The 17,180-nt window shown below is 49.0% G+C and overlaps 1 protein-coding gene and 1 pseudogene across 1 annotated transcript; one reads left to right on the top strand and one right to left on the bottom strand.

Moving 5' to 3' along the window:
* Positions 1–2,709: 2,709 nt before the first annotated feature.
* On the bottom strand, positions 2,710–5,677 carry LOC147957825 (protein FAR1-RELATED SEQUENCE 5-like; annotated as a pseudogene).
* Positions 5,678–7,975: 2,298 nt separating this feature from the next.
* Positions 7,976–11,303, top strand: LOC147957824 (uncharacterized). The gene has a single exon (XM_087536820.1). It carries the CDS (start codon positions 8,195–8,197, stop codon positions 10,559–10,561), a length of 2,367 nt encoding a protein of 788 aa, XP_087392946.1. The 5' UTR covers positions 7,976–8,194; the 3' UTR covers positions 10,562–11,303.
* The last annotated feature ends 5,877 nt before the right edge of the window (positions 11,304–17,180 follow it).

The following is a 17,180-nucleotide window of genomic DNA, read 5'->3' as shown; positions in this document are numbered from 1 at the left end:
TCTCGAACCCGTAGGGTCCGCACGCTTAAGGTTTCGATGACAGTTATATTATGAGTTTATACGTTTTGATGTACCGAAGGTTGTTCGGAGTCCCGGATGTGATCACGAACATGACGATGAGTCTCAAAATGGTTGAGACATAAAGATTGATATATTGGAAGCCTATGTTTGGATATCGGAAGTGTTCCTGGTGAAATCGGGATTTTACCGGAGTACCGGGAGGTTACCGGAACCCCCCGGGAGATATATGGGCCTTAGTGGGCCTTAGTGGAAAAGAGAAGAGGCAGCCAGAGATGGGCCATGCGCCCCTCCCCTCCCTTGGTCTGAATAGGACAAGGAGAGGGGGCCGGACCCCCTTCCTCTTTTCCCCCCTCCGCGAATCCTATTCCAACTAGGATTGGGGGGGGAATCCTACTCCCGGAGGGAGTAGGACTCCTCCTGGCGCGCCTCTCCTAGGCCGGCCGCACCCCCCCCCCTTGAGCCTTTATATACGGAGGCAGGGGCACCCCAGAGGGACACAAGTTGATTCACGTGATCATATTCTTAGCCGTGTGCGGCACCCCCTACCACCATAGTCCTCGATAATATTGTAGCGGTGCTTAGGCGAAGCCCTGCGACAGTAGTACATCAAGATCGTCACCACGCCGTCGTGCTAACGGAACTCTTCCCCGACACTTTGCTGGATCGGAGTCCGGGGATCGTCATCGAGCTGAACGTGTGCTAGAACTCGGAGGTGCCGTAGTTTCGGTGCTTGATCGGTCGGACCGTGGAGACGTACGACTACATCAACCAAACGCTTCCGTTGTCGATCTAAAAGGGTACGTAGGTCACACTCTCCCCTCTCGTTGCTATACATCACCATGATCTTGAGTGTGGGTAGGAATTTTTTTGAAATTACTACGTTCCCCAACAGAGACGTGGGGGAGTTGCCTCGAAAACTCAAACGTCCTGCCCTTTGGCCCTTGAAAAATCTGGAGGGGAGACGTGGGCCCTTTGGTTTGTCCTGTTTCTGAAACAAAACAAAAAAAATAGCAGCCATATTTTGCTCTCACTGCAACCATATTAAGAGATCAAAAATGGCACCAAAAAGTCACTGCAGCCATCCTAAATGGCACGAAAACAGCACCAAACAACATCAGCCAAAACAGCAAAAAATGCATCCATCGATCGTTCTTTATTTTTTCTAACATTCCGTGTTCTGTGCAGTGAGATAGACACAACGCTACAAATGCAGGCTGACAACGCCCGCGATTTCATGACCATCAGGACAGACGGCGGCTTCATCCATGCTCCGGTCCCATGAGTCGAGTCGAAAGTAGTGATGCTATGTGTAGTTCTGAAACATTGATTGGCTCATGTTGTAATTAAACTTTAATGAATTGTATGTCTCTTTGGTTTCGACAGTCGTTCAACTTAGATGTAATCGATGCTATTTATTACTAGGACCATGAATTGTGCTATTAATGTCTTGCTTTTCTCTTTCGATCCTTTTGTTGCATACTTATTTATTGCTTATGTATTGTCTGTTGTTTGGCTTGTGCATAGAGATGCCGTCGTATGTCGTGTACAAGGGTAAGGTTCCCGGAGTCTACAACGACTGGGAGGAGTGTCGGAGACAGGTTCACCGTTTCAGCGGTAACAGTTACAAAGGGTACACCACTAGGGCGGAGGCGGAATCTAGATACGCCCGCTATCTAACGGGAGAGAGGAGGGAGCGTTGGAGGAACCGGATGAAGACCAGTTTCATCGCGATGATGCTCATCGTGATGACCGCAACTCTCTTCTATGTGATGGTAGTTTAGATGATCGATATCGACTTGTAATGTGAAGACAAACTCGCTACTCGCGGTCTCGAGACTTGTAATGTTCTATCTTTGTTCGGTCTTTTGAATTCGGAGACTAATATGATGAATTGTATTCGGAGAGCTATCTTCTATTGTATTCGATGAATGTGCTGTTGCTGTGTGGTGCTGTCTATATTCTGTCCAATAATATATTTTGTAACCTGTGAAAATATCAGAAATGTGCATTTTTTCGACCACCTCCAAATCACCTCAGTTTTGGCACACATGATCTCTTCCATAAACAAAACTAGGTTTCCAAGTTTTTGTATTTTTTGAATTTTATTGAATTTATAATGCCCTCTAGACTGACTGCTGAAAACATCGGTCTATGCCTCAAGGGGACCTGCATGCAGGAGTCGGGGACCTGCATGCAAGAGTCGGGGACCTGCATGCAAGAGTCGGGGACCTGCATGTGAATAGTGATTCATCAAGGCCTTGACAGCTACTGGCACAGCGGCTGCCGCCCGATTTGCATGCAGCGAAGATGAACGTGCATGGAGGTTTTTCAAAGATTTCCAAGCACACCCCAGTGGGCCCCGCTTATTTAAAAAATACGTCAGTCATTATTGCTCTGTAAATGAAGAATATGCATGATGATTATGAATATGCATGACAACCATAGTAAGGGTGAAGAATCATAGTGCCCAATTTGTCGAAATACATCATCATTCTTAAAGTTGGACATCAAATGATACACACAGAAAATGGAAACGAAAGATGTCGAACTAATACAGTAACATGGCAGTACAACCGCACTTCACTAAATTACTGTCATGATGAAATAGAATGTAAAGACCACGTCACACAAAGCTGAATGGCACACGACTTTCTCTGGCTCATCGTCAGTTCATGCTGTATGTAGATATCACAGTTCAGCCTTGAGATCCTACACAGAAGAATACAATAAATCACATGGACATCAATTATGAGTAAAACACATGCAAAAAAATGAACATATTTCGTACCTCTAGCAATTTAGCGCATTTACGTCGATTGTGACCTGGTTTCTTGCAATAGCCACAGATATTCTGTGATCTTGACTTCTTTGTCTTTGCCTGCAGCCTTTTCTTCGGTGCACCTCGTCCTGGCACATGCACGGGATCCAGAACCTTATCAACTTTCTGCGAGTGCGGCATCAACGGGCCAAACCTAATGCTGTTATGCTGAGCATTAGTTGACTCCTTGCTGTCAGCTTGTTCAAAACTTGATTGCTTGCCATGATGTTGTGCTTGCAAAAGCATCTTTAGATGGTGATAGTCCTCATCAGAGTGGCATGCCTGGAAACTTGCGGCGTGACTACAATTCTGCAACTCGCGGTACCTCTGCAGGCTTACCGAATAGTCATACATCTGGTTTTTTTCTGGTAGGTGCGTATGCACATTTTGCATTCATAGTCCACCTAGTGGGAACGCAACAACCAGGCAGAATTGTTTGTTTTAAAATCCCCAATATGTGAAAAATGTGGGAACATGGTGTGCCTGCGCATTCCAGCTTACGGCAAGAACAACTCACCCTGTGCAAAAGACCTCCTTGCTCTTCAATGCGCACTCCAAACTTTTTATCCATTCTTTCCTGCTTGGACACAACATAAGTGGAATCTTCTGATCCATCTAGTATCTCTCTAATCTGACATTTGCTGACAGCATCTATGCTCCATAAGACCATCTTAAAGACACTAGGTGTGAAAACTGGTGCGGTGTGTTTCTCAAGCAGTGAAGCATTTTCCTCTGTAAATGGAACGGACTGCAAGGCTTCGACGTCATGGAGAGCTTCGTTAATCCGTCGCGATGCAAGGCAACGCTCATAGTGCTTTAGCATTTCAAACAACGACATCTTACCCTCAAGATGCGTATGTAGCACAGAGTTCAAGCTCTCACTCCTCTGATTGCTGCTCAATCCTAGGAAACAACGCCCCTCAAGATATGGAGCACACCACAACTTTCTCATCTGATACATCTGATGCAGCCAAGACTCCTCACTGGTTACTTTATTCCGTTGTAAGAATTGTATCCTTTTTATCTCATGCTCTTCAATGGAAGAAGTATCATAAATGAAAGATCTGAATTCCTCCTTTACGTCGTCATCATGCAGATGGCGTACAATGTTCTGCTGAATGTGCCATATACATAGTCTATGGTTTGAGTCTGGCCAGACCACTCTTATTGCTCTCTGCATTGCAAGGTCCCCATCTGTGATCACAGATATCGGATGCTTCTGTGCCATGCAACCAGAAAAGGTCAGCAACATCCACTCGTATGCCTGGCTTGTTTCATGAGAAATTATACCACAACCAAATATAACAGTACTGCGGTGGTGATTCAACCCGACAAAAGGCACGAATGGCAGATTGTATTTGTTGGTTCTGTATGTGCTATCGAAAACAATGACGTCTCCGAAAGCCTCATAGTCAAGTTGCGATTGACTATCAGCCCAGAACAGTCCCTTCAGATGGCCATGGTCGTCTACCAAGTACTTGAAGAAAAAATCCACATCTCGCTCTCGCCTCGCCATCATGTGCATGATCACCGTTTTAGCATCACCGGCACTGATTGTCTCCTGCTTATTAGCATGGCAGAAATTATAAATGTCCCTCTTTATGCATCCAACCTTATCAAATCCACCGTATTGAAAGCACAAAATATCCATAATACGGTATTTGCGGATCCCACATTTTTCCATGTCCGCAATGTCCGCTTTCTGCTCATCGCTAATTCGTCTGTGCGAACGCAGCAGACAAGAAAGATCCCGTGGGGCTAGAAGATGGTTGTGCTCATCGATGAAATCCTTGACAAACCACCGACCGGTTTCCTCCTGTCTCGTAATGACCAATTTAGCATTACACCCGACACGAGTTAAACTTCGTGGCCTCCTCTTTCTATCTTCCATCTTTCTTTTCATGTGCTTATCTTTGCGAAACCCTTGACGACTACACACAATTTTCCTTAAAATTATGTATTTGTTGGATCCATCCCACTCAACGTAGCTTTTCCTCACACTAAAACCTTTTTCAAGAGCATATTTGTTGTAGAATTCATAGCCTTCAGCCTCACTATCAAACATCTTGCTGACAACATTTACATACTCGAACATACTCTCATCACTTGCATACGCCATGTCTTCCTGCATATGACATGTGAGGGAAACCAATCATCAACATCTTTCTGTTTATCAATGTTGCAGGTGTAAAATAGCTCATAGGCAAAGACAAGTGCATGGAAAAGACTTTGCTAGTTTGACATGTGAGGGAAACCAATTATCAACGTCCAACAAGTAGTATCTCATCTTCCTTTAAACTATATTTCATGCGCTATGCAAACCTAAAGTGATGATGACTTTCATAAACTAAATTAAGTGAACTATGGAACCAATATCTCATCTTCCTTTAGTATATCTCATCTCAAACGTCAACATCTTACTTAAACAAACATGATGCGATTAGCTCAAGAGAAACTATCCCACGATGAAGCGTTCTAGTCCGTACCCGGATCTTGTGGGGTTGAGGTTGTACTGCATGCACGGTGGAGGGGCGCAACGGCCAAGAGAACGAGCAGAACGCCAAGCCGAATTCATACCTTAAGGATGGTACGCGCGAAGAGATGGGATCGCCCGCCGCGGTCGCCGCCGATTCAGCCGGCGCAGATCCGGCCTTCTTCTTCTTCGGTGACGGCGTGGGGGGCTGGGGTTGGTTGGGTGGAGGACGAGGACGATGAATTTATTCCTCTCGCCGGGCAGGTCGAGGACGGAGAAGGTCAGGAGCGGCGAGCGGCGATGAATAGATCGGAGGAGGATTCTGAACTGGATCGAGTAGACATGGATCTGGTCCTCAGGTGATCGGTTCAAGAAAAGATATTTCCCCCTGGACCATTATGCCCTTATCGCAATTAACATATTAAGTTTAATCAATTAAAATTCCCCGCAAGATCTGACGGCTAATAAAAATCAGACGTGATCAGACATGTAAGTACTGCTAAGTACTCCGAGTACTAACCCAATCACCGTAAAACAGCTCATATTTCACATGTTATTTTGCTAAAAATTAACTTGATCCATATAACTTGTGAAGTGTAGACAAAGCTTGCAGTAGTGACTAATTCCATACCTGAGACATCCAGAAAGCATATGCTTGGGTTCTAATGTTCTACGTATTGGAAATAGAACATGTGGAGACATCTTCAAGAATCTGAATGCTTGTTCGGGAGTGGTCCTACATATTACAGAACAGCCTCATGCTAACGCAACTCTGCTGGAGGCATGATCGCCATAAAACACAGAGCATAGAAACGATATGTGTAGCAGCCCAAACACACACAGTCAAATCAGTCCTACTCGCGCGCAGAGCCTTGGCCGGGCGCGGCGGTGACTGCGTGCGGCGGGCGCGGTGGCTGGTGGGGCGCGGCGGGCGTGGCATCTTCGGAGCTCGAGGTGTGCTGCGGTTCAGGGCCTGCTCGTCTACCCTGCTGCTTCGCTGGAGCTGCTCCGATCTGGATCTGGCCTTGGTGGTTCTGATCTTGCTGCTGCTCCTTGCGATGCGATGGTTGCTGCGGTGGTGGTGGTCACTATGGTGTTGCGGTGGTGGACGGCGGCTACGGCCAGGGGGTGGTGCGTGCCTGGGCGCGGTGGATCGTGGGATCCCGTGGCTAGGGTGAGGTCAGCCTCAGCAGGGGTGGTGATTGGTGGGCGGCGGTCGGTGGGGGTGGTGCTCTTCGGGAGAAATCCTTGCTCCGGTCTTCATCGGAGCCAGCGACGGCGGTGCCCGCAGGTGTCGTGATCTTTCTTGAAAGCGTCGTCGTGGAGGTGCTCCTCCCCACGGCTTTGGCTCCGGAGGGAAACCTCAGATCCGTTGGATCGGGTGATGGAGGCGTCTTCGCGTCTTTCTCCTCCTTGGGGGCATCGTCTCGGAGCCGGCTACGACCGAGAGACTAGTGGATTGCGGCATCTTCGCCGTGGATGGTGGCATCTTCACTGCGTGGTTTGCTGAGGCAGGGCGCTGGTTTCTAGTTGGCAACGATGATGGCGTCGAGAGGAGCTCGGGTCGCGGCTTGGACTTCGGTAGTCGGTTCTTCCCGGCGTGTCCGAGGTGCTCTTCCGTGGGTTGCTTGGTTGCTTTGAAGTCGGAGCTGCGGTGGAGCGGATCCGGGTGGTGACGATGACAGACGCTCGGTGGTTTTTTGCGGAGGGCACGGTCGGCGCAAGTCCTGCATATCTTCCTTGTGAGGCTCGCCGTCAAAGTCGGAGCTGTCGGTTGCTTGCGCGTGTGGCCATTTGGTGGCATGTGCCGTCGAGGTTGTGTCCCATGTCGGTGGCCAGGATGGCCGGTGGTGCCCATGTCATGTGGGTTGGGTTGTATCGGTTTTAGCCTGGTTTTCCGTCAATTAACCGGGCAATTCTCTTCTTCTTAATCAATGAAAATGGCAAATATTTTGCCTCGTTTCAAAAAAAAAACAGTCAAATCGACCAAAGGCAAAATGAAACTCGCCTAGGGATTAAGGTTCCTCACCATCTGCCTGCCTACGGCGAGGGAGGAGCAAGTAGATCGTGGTGCTGCATGCTTGCAGTGGGACGGACTCAGCGGTGAGCAGTTCTCTCAGGCGCGCGAGGAATGACGCCGACAATAGTTGCCGCCGTTCGGCTGGGACCTTGGCGCGGGGTGCGTCAACGACGCTAGGAGGGAGGGGGAAGCCGCGGCGCGGTGGCTCTGGAGGGAGGGAGGAGGCGGCGAGAGAAGATGGACATCCTTGCAGGCGCGGGGAGAGGGACGGTGTGAGGAGGGGAAGGGAGGAGCGGCGGCGCATGATCCGTCCTTCTCGATCAAGGCTCTAAGGTGAAGTCGATCGACAAATTTAGGGGAAGGGCCGCGGGGATTGGCAGACCACGCCGGCAGAACATTTGATCTGAAACGTTGATCAAAGTGGCAGACCATTAAACATAATATGGACAGTAGGATGCGTTTAACTGTATTTGATCGAAAGGTTCTGGTTATTCCGTGTACAATTTGTTGGATGGCCTTAGAGGGACTTATGTTTGTTTTTTTAATAAAAGTATAGATTTGCATATGGTTGAACAGGCGAACATTTGAGGGGCGGGCAGGACATACATTTTCTTTTTTGAGGGGTTCCACGGACATACATGGGCTCATGCTTCAGGCTTGGATTCTGTCCGGCCCAACAAGTTGATGAAAATGGGCCGACGCATCTCCTCTCGATCACTCCACCGATCAGAACAGATCACCCCGCCGCCGCCATTTCTGTCACTCCCCCGAGCTAGGGTCTCCGCCGCCGCCGCCGCCGCCATCTCCGTCACTCACCCGAGCTAGGGTCTCCGACCTCCGCCCCCCGCCGGCGCCGCGCCCCATGGATCCTCCGTGCAAGCAGGCGGCGGAATCGGGCTCCCGCGTCCCGGACGAGCTGCTGGAGGACATCTTCGCGCGGATGCCGGCCAAGTCGGTGCAGCGCTGCCGCTGCCTCTCTCGCGCCTGGGCTGCGGTGCTCTCCTCCAGCGGCTTCGCCGACCGCCACCTCCGCCTCGCCAACCGCCGGGACGGCTCCCGCAGCCTCTTCTTCCTCCCAGATCCCGGCTCGGGCGACGACACCACGGTGCACGCGTGGTCGCCCCGCCGCCCCCTCGTCGCCGTCCTCCGCGACGAGCGCCTCCGCCGCGTTGCCGCCGTCACCCGGCAGTGCCGCGGCCTCGTCCTTCTTGAGGCCAAAGGGGATAACCTGATCTCCGTCTGCAACCCGGCCCGCGGGCACTCCAGCTACACGGTGGACCACTACGTCTACAACCCGTCCACCGGCCAGGTGACGGCGCTCCCGGAGGGCAAGGAAGCGTCCGGCGTCTGGCCGCAGAACCATGCCATCCTCGGGCTCGGCTACGACACAGGCATCCGGAAGCACAAGGTGGTGCGCCTCTACTGCCGCGGCGAGCTCCCTCCGGCGTGCGAGGTCTATGTGCTCGACTCCACAGGGTACTGGCGGCCGCCGTCCGGTGCCGCCAGGACGATGCCGCCGGCCTGGGCAACCAATTACTGCACCGACCAGAGCGTCTTTGCGCAGGGCCACGTGTACTGGGCCGCCCAGCCGCACAAGAAGTACACCGGCGAGAGGGTCGTCATGTCATTCTCGATGGCCGACGAGGTGTTCGGGATTTTGCCGCCACCAGACATGGACACGGCGAACTGGCGGATAACAGAGCTCGGCGGGCGCCTCTGCCTCTTCAAAGACATCTCCGCCGTGTGCTCGTACGACATCTGGGTTCTGCGAGACCCGCTGGCGGGCGCTTGGGACCTGCATTGCCGCATCAACCTGGACGCGGCGTCTCCAGCAGCACCACAACTGAGATGCTCCACGAGTGTCATCCCGCTCGACATCGTTGATGATGGCAACCGCGTGCTGCTCAGGCCAGAGCCTCGCAATATCTGTAGAGAAAATTTGGGTGCCCATCAACTTGTTGTGTACGACCCTGCGATCGGAGATGTCGAGGACCTTCTTGCTGGCGGCAGCATGGTTTCTCACCACACCATGGCGCGAAGACCCGCGGCACCGTATGAGGAAAGCATCGAGTCTACCGGGCGGCCGCATGAGGACATCATCTTCTCGTCCACCTCCTCACAGGTCCTGGTGCAGGTGCTGCGTCGGCTACCAGCCCGCACCCTTGGGCGGCTCAAGTGTGTCTGTCGGACCTGGTGCGCCATCATCGAGTCTGGCCGCTTCATCAGGCTGCACTACGAGCACACATGCAAGAGCTCCCTTGCTTGCGTCGTCCTCTCCATGCCTCATAGTCGGAGGTTCGCCTCACTGGATTCTTGCCTGAACGACCTGAAACTGGCATGCCAAATGCAGCAGCTACATCGTAGGGTGGTGAGCTCGAAGCCCTGCCATGGCCTCCTCCTCATGGCCCACAACAACTATGGTGTTCACGTGTGCAACCCTGTCACTGGAGCACATGTTTTCCATTGCAGTTTGCCTTTTGAGCAGCCATCGGATGCTGCTGCTGCTCACCCCGGTTGCGTTGGCTTGGGGTACGACCTCTTGAGGGAAGAGCATATCATCATGGTTCTTGCCTATAAATCTCGCAACTTTGACACTGGGAGCTACACCATGGAGTGCAGCATCCGGAGGCTAACGGATTGCATGACAAAGAAGGTGGCTCCTTCGCCACCGATCCCAGTGACCGTCGATGTACCACCGGTCTATGCAGGTGGCAAGATGTACTGGATGGGGGAGTCACGATTCAGTGCGGGCTGCTCATCAGTTCTTGTGTTTGACATCTGCAGCAAGGCTTTCAATGTCCTACCAGCACCACGCACCATGGGCGACAGTGGTAGGATGCTCGTGGCGGAGCTCGCCAGGCAGATTCGTGTCGTGCACATTTGCCCAAATACAGAGACGATGACCATATGGCGCAAGCGGGAGCTAGTTACACTTGACGATGGCCAAGGATGGACAATAGAGCACTGGATACAGCTTGGACAGTGGCCAGAGTTCTCACTGAGAACAGCGGCGAGGCTTGTGATTCCGTTGGCTGTTGACGACGCCGGCCGGATCTTACTCGACACTGGAAGGGCGCTGGGGTACTATGATCCAAGAAACCAGACATTGGAGACCGTGTTTCCGACTAGCAGTCTGCAGCACTCCTGCCCACGCTTCTTTTCTGCGGTGTTGTGCGAGGACAGCTTAGTTCGTCCATATGGTCGGCAACGTCAGTACTATGGAACTTAAGCAAACGAAGAATGATTGATGTGTTCCCGCAGAATGCCGCACTGCTCCATTGTTTTTTTTTGTCTTCCATCAGTCAGATCAGTATTTTGGAGGCATATCCAGTCCAAGTGTGATTCCCTGGGAATTTTTTCATAAGTGACACCCAATAGTTTTACCTCGTGGTTTGGAGAACTATGCTGCCTACTGCGTCTAAAATCTGAAAGTATGTTATGTGGCCGTAGTTTGCATCATCTTTTGTCGCTCTTCCCTCTAGTTATTGATTCAAATCCCTGTCGTACAAGACTAGTAGACCTGTCATATTTGATCCAGTTTGCTTAGTGTTGATGCAACTTACAACTCACATTTTTTTAACTGGGATCAAACTGGAATGTTACTGTGCTGTTATCACTTTCTATGAAGGCTTTTTCTGGGGTGTAAAGTTCAGATTCATGGGCTATTTTGGTGTCTCTGCTAATTACTAACTCTGCAATTTGGTAGCTTTGCTCATAAGAGCCTCAGTTTTTGTATTACAGATTAGTAGCATTGATTTGCTGCAGAAATAGAACAGCAGTCCGTAATTTCTTATGTTCGTCAAATGTAGGCAGAGTTATAAGTACTTTGAGTGTGATTTGAGCTAGTATCAGTGGGTTTGCATGACTAGGAAGGATGATGCTGTGTTTTTTTTTTCTTGCAATTGAGTCAGCTATGCAGGTAAGATATCCCATATTCCCATTAGCTGTTAAAGCCAGTATTTCCCCCTTGAGCAGTATATCAATTTTTCTTCTGCTATTCTCCCTTTTTCAAGGGGAAAAACCCGGCATTTCCCCCTCCAAGATTTCTTTGCCTCTGCAATTTGGGTTTCTCTTTGGATGTTAGAGAAACATATTTGTTATTTAATTTGTGTATTTTTCCTAGAAAACCTGAACATTGATTTTTGTATGCTTGTCAGAAATAACAAATTCAGACTTTGTGATTTTTTTTTGTTTATCGTTTGACAGCTGGAGTAAATGAGTTCTCGCTTTGTTTCTTGGGTTTCTTTCTGGGTACTTTTCCACCGTTTTCTCTTCTATTTGTTGTTAGATTTCTCGCATTTCTTGTTTCAACAAGATTTCATTGTGCATTTGAGCTGCTGTTTTTCTTGATGTTATATCTGTTATTGGGTCGCGTTACCTGCATGGATTAGCTTGGGTATGCTCTCTATTTCTCGGGCAGCATGTTTGCTTGTAGCCCTGCGATTATCCTGGTCTACTACTTTTCGTTGATATCAATTTCTTTTTGACATCATAATTTATGAACATATGCCATCGGTTCCTCTATTTGCACAAAGTGCCGTAAAGTAGAATAGATAAGCACACATTGTCCGATCCCCAGTTCTACTATTAGGTCCATGATTTTCCATTTTCGTCAGCATAAGTTCATGAAAGGAATCATCATGGACATGCGGGTGAAACTGAATTGTGAACTTCCAACTGTCCGTGATGAATTTCTGGATTTCCCAAATCAAAAATGAGTTCTTATGCAAATTTTGTACATCGGTGCTAGTGTTGTTTACTTTACTGCAACTGAAAGGAAGACGGTCTCCTCATGTAATGTTGAATATAAGTTTACCTCAGTTGCTATTGACCTGTTAAAAGAAAGTTGCTATTGACAACCTTGTGTTCGTGGATGGTGATTTGGAAGGGAAAGTAGTCCTCCCACTTTAAACAAATACTCTTTTCGTCCCGAATTACTTATCTAGCTAGCTTCTTAGACATGAATTGTCAAGTGAAAGTACAGCACATTTCAAGAATCAAGTGACAGCTAGCTAGCTGGTTAGACAGGCGGATCTGTCTGATTTGTTTGTACGGGGCAACTAGGTAACTCTAGGTGCGTATTTTCAAGTTAAATAGTTCATGTAAACTAATAAATATTCATACCGGTGATGCATATTTTCAAGCCTACACGCTAAATATAGTACACGTCAAACCAATATATTCGTAAGAGCTAGCTAGGGAATCGCATGATGCACGTTCTCAAGCTAAATAGTACGCACCAACCAATATATTTATATGTGGCGGCTAGGGAACTGCGTGGTGCACATTCTCAAGCCAAATAGTATGTCAGATCAATGTTGTCCTCGTACGGGTCAGCTAGGGAACCAGGTGGTTCACATGGTCAAGCCAAATATAGTACATGTCAAACCAATATATTCCTAAGAGCTAGCTAGGAAGCCGTGTGGTGCACATTCTCAAGCTAAACAGTACACACAAACCAATATATTTATATGCAACGGCTAGGGAATCACATGGTGCACATTCTCAAGCCAAATAGTACGTCAAATCAATATTGTATTCGTACAGGTCAGCTATGTAACCACATGGTTCACATGGTCTAGCCAAATATAATATACGATACATCAATATATTCATATGAGCCAGCTAAGGAACCGTGTGGTGCACATTCTCAAATCAAATAGTACACAGCAATCAATATATTTATATGCGGTGGCTAGAGAATCGCGTGGTGCACATTCTCAAGCCAAATAGTACGTAAGATCAATGTTGTACTCGGATGGGTCAGCTAGGTAACCCCATGGGTTCACATGCTATAGCCAAATACTCCCTCCATCCCAGAATAAGTGACTCAACTTTAGACTAACTTTGTACTAAAATTCGTACAAAGTTGAGTCATTTATTTTGGGACGAAGGGAGTATAGTACACACCAAATCAATATACATATGAGCTTGCTAGGGAATCGTGCAGTGCACATTCTCAAATCAATTAGTACATGCCAAGCGGATGTGCCATGGTCTTGGAGAACTTATAGCTTTGTGTTGTGTTCTGCAGCCATATCCAAAATGTGAATGACTCCTAAATGAAAAATCATTGGGTTTTTTTGTTTTTTCTAAAACCACCTTTGACATTTTTTTTCTGAGATTGTTTTGCAGACTTGTTGGGAATTAGTATCAAATATTTATGCAGAGTTGATGTTGTTTTCTTTCTTCCAAATTAGTACTTTTGCATGAGCATTTTGCTCAGTTCGCTGTATTTGTATCAGATATTTATGCATTCTAACTATTTGATTACCTGCTTCTGTACATGTATTGTGCAGAAAAAAAAGAACAGGACATACTGGCCATGTGGAATGGAATGGCATCAGGCTCATTCAAAAAAAGTACTAGGATTTTGACGTGATGAAAGCCGACAACAAGCCACATTGCACTTCTATTTCCAGCTTTCAGCTTCGACCAACACCTCATTTTGTGTCGCTTTCGCCGATGGCCTTAGCCTCTCTAAAAAACCCACCCAACAGCATTATTGTTTCAGGGCTATCCACAGAGTTCAGTAGAAACAAACAAACAACAAACGATACCTGTCAAAACTTAGTTATCAAACTGTCGAGATATCAAACTTGGTTTACAAACAACATTACATAATATAAAAAATTCCAATCAAGTTTACATACTTGAGATCTTCAATGTCATGACAAATGCCAGCATGAAAGGAGCCTACATAATTTGCAAATCGTTTCCGTATAAGAAACAATCTTTCTGGATCTAGCTTCTAACAGATAGCCCACAGCTTACCGAACAGTCACAACAGAATCATCTTCGACTTCGCTGCTCGTTCAAGGTCCGAACAAGAAGACCTCTTCTCCTTTGCCTGAAACACTGAAACTGGATTTGTTCTTTTTCCTATTTTTGTTCTCCGCTTGTCTTGCATCACTTGTACTACCAACTAATTTGGATTACACAGGCTGATGATGCCTGGACGGCAGCAGCATTGTATTCTATGCAACTTCATTGCACGGCCTGCAGGCTGATGTTATCATTAATCATTAATAATCAAGTAAGCAGTCAAACCATAAGCCTGAAAAGTTTCCCAAATGATGCCGATAATAAGGAGCCGCTTCAGAGGTTGGGCTGAATAACCTTTTAGTTAGCCATGTTCATCCTCTTACTGCTCATTCTCGCCTTCAAGCCATTCACCGCCGCCGGTGATCCACTGGATCGGATCTGCCACACCAGGATCCCCTATAATAGTACCTACCAAGCTAACCTTGAGCTCCTATCTACTGTGCTATCCAGGAGTGCCTCATCAACCAACCAGCCCAAGGGCTTCGCTGGAACTGACCAAGACCGCATTTATGGCGTCACGCAGTGCTCCGGTATCGGTGTCAAAACCGGCGGATCTTGAGTAGGGGGTCCCGAACTGTGCGTCTAGACCGGATGGTAACAGGAGGCAAGGGACACGAAGCTTTACCTAGGTTCGGGCCCTCTCGATAGAGGTAAAACCCTACGTCCTGCTTGATTAATATTGATGATATGGGTAGTACAAGAGTAGATCTACCACGAGATTGGAGAGGCTAAACCCTAGAAGCTAGCCTATGGTATGATTGTTGTTCTGTATGTTGTCGTACGGACTAAAACCTTCCGGTTTATATAGACACCGGATAGGGTTAGGATTACACAAAGTCGGTTACAATGGTAGGAGATCTACATATCCGTATCGCCAAGCTTGCCTTCCACGCCAAGGAAAGTCCCTTCCGGACACGGGACGAAGTCTTCAATCTTGTATCTTCATAGTTCAGGAGTCCGGCTGAAGGTATAGTCCGGCCATCCGGACATCCCCTAATCCAGGACTCCCTCAGTAGCCCCGAATCAGGCTTCAATGACGATGAGTCCGGCGCGTAGATTGTCTTCGGCATTGCAAGGCGGGTTCTCCTCCAAATTCCGTGTACCTGTTGAATAAAGTCCGGTTTCTTGTAAATGTTGCGCTACTCGGCTTCTACGCCCAATAATGGCCGTCTCCCACGTGTCAAACGAATATGAAAAGTCTGAGTGTTTTTACATCCACACCCCTAGCCGCGTAAATGAGCCGCCCATTTAAGGGGACGAGGATTTAGATCCAAACCACACCTTCTCCCCTTCGCGAGTGTTCATCAGAGCGCATCCGACAAAGGTCCATACCACCATGGCTAGCCGTCGCAACTCCTCCTCTCGCCCTTCCAGCCCTCAGCCTGGATATTGGAAGAGATGCTCCATCCCGCATAGCGAGCTAGTGATGCTCCAGACCAAGGAATTTCTCCCCCCGGCCTATATGGTCCCGGTTTGAGCCGGTCTTGCCATCTATAATGGCGGAGAGCAAGCGAAGAGTGCCCCTAATCCCTCCAAAGGAGAGCGGGTGTGCCTCGTCCCTTATTTAATAAGAGGGCTCGGATTTCCAATCCATCCATTTCTCCGGGGGCTAATGGAGTTCTATGGCCTCCAGCTACACAATCTCACGCCTGCCTCCGTATTGCATATCGCGGGCTTCGTAGCCCTCTGCGAGCTGTTCTTGGGTGTCGAGGCTCATTTCGGGCTGTGGAAAGAGCTATTCTGCCTCGTGCCCCGTTCTAAGAAGGGGTCAATATATCAAGTGGGCGGAGGCGAAGTGTGGCGCATCGCCGGGACCGGATATCTATCCGGAACCCCAAAGAAGGCGTCCGAGGACTGGCCTTCGGAATGGTTTTACATAGAGGACGTCCCGCTGCCGGATCCTGTCCGGATCGGCCTCCCTGAGTTCGACAATGCCCCACTAAAGAAGCGCCTAAGTTGGCGTCCAGGGAAAGTGACAAGGACATTATTTACCTAATGGGCCGGATAAGATTGTTAGCTCATTCCGGACTGACCATGATCGGGGTCATGGCTGCATGCATCATGCGAGGGGTGCAGCCGCTACAGTATAGAGGCCACCCCATGTGGGACTTCAACGGGGAGGACGACGCCACCCGCTACGGCCGTAAGGGGCCGGATTCGGCTGCGGCTCTAGCAAAGACCTTGTCCGCTTTGTACAATGGAGAAGAGGAGGATTTTCTCCGCGTCGACCCGAAGGGTGGATTTTCTATGTACAATCCTCCAAGCTGGGTAAGTGGTCGCATCTTGCCCATCCGTTTTATATCCCCATCATCAAATATTCAGTCTAGCGACTTCAACGCAGGAACTGCGCCAGGCTGTTAAAGAAATAAACAGCCCTCCTCCACAACCCGAGGACCCAGGACGGTCCCTCGATCCGGCCTCTCAAGAGGATCCGGACGTATCTGTGAAGCTGATTGATGGAGTGTTCCATCAATTGAGCAAGGACAACGCCTTGGTGGCCATTACGGCCGATTATCCAGGGCTAATCCCGGCCTCCTAGGTAACTGAGATCGAAGTCCCAGTACCCCGAATAGGGGTCCGCCCTCTCGTGTTTTCAGTTTCCTGATTACAACCGAACTTTGCAGGGGAGGTTTCCGAGACGGGAGGCCGAACCTGCGGCGACAAGCCAACGAGGGGCCGCAGGGCCCCGTGGGCAGAAAAGAGGTGCAGTCCGGACCGAGGCGTCAGCGCAAAGGTATGGCGCGCCTCCTTATCCCATGTGTTATACCTTTAAGGCATATTAACACTCGTGCTCTCTCCAGGACAAAGAGACCTCGCCGGACTATATTCGGAGAGGCTGCCAATCGCGCCTCCACCAGCCAGGCTCCAAAGCCTGGTCCAGAGGCGGAGGCGAACACAAGGCGCGCACTGGACGCTCCTCCGACGAAGGATGTGGACAGGTTGTCTGCCACCAACTCTGAGGTGGTGAGTGCCATGAACCACAGGCGTCGCCGGACAATTTTTCGCGACGCTTGTTTCTCCCA

The sequence above is a fragment of the Triticum urartu genome, chromosome 7A (genome assembly GCF_056163025.1).
Source record: "Triticum urartu cultivar PI428250 chromosome 7A, HENAU_Tu73, whole genome shotgun sequence".
Lineage (NCBI taxonomy): Eukaryota > Viridiplantae > Streptophyta > Magnoliopsida > Poales > Poaceae > Triticum > Triticum urartu.
Note: the sequence above shows the minus strand (reverse complement) of the source record. Positions and strands in the feature narration are given on the sequence as shown.

Coding starts and splice junctions, on each gene's coding strand:
- LOC147957824 (XM_087536820.1), top strand. CDS start 8,195: ATGGATCCTCCGTGCAAGCAGGCGGCGGAATCGGGCTCCCGCGTCCCG.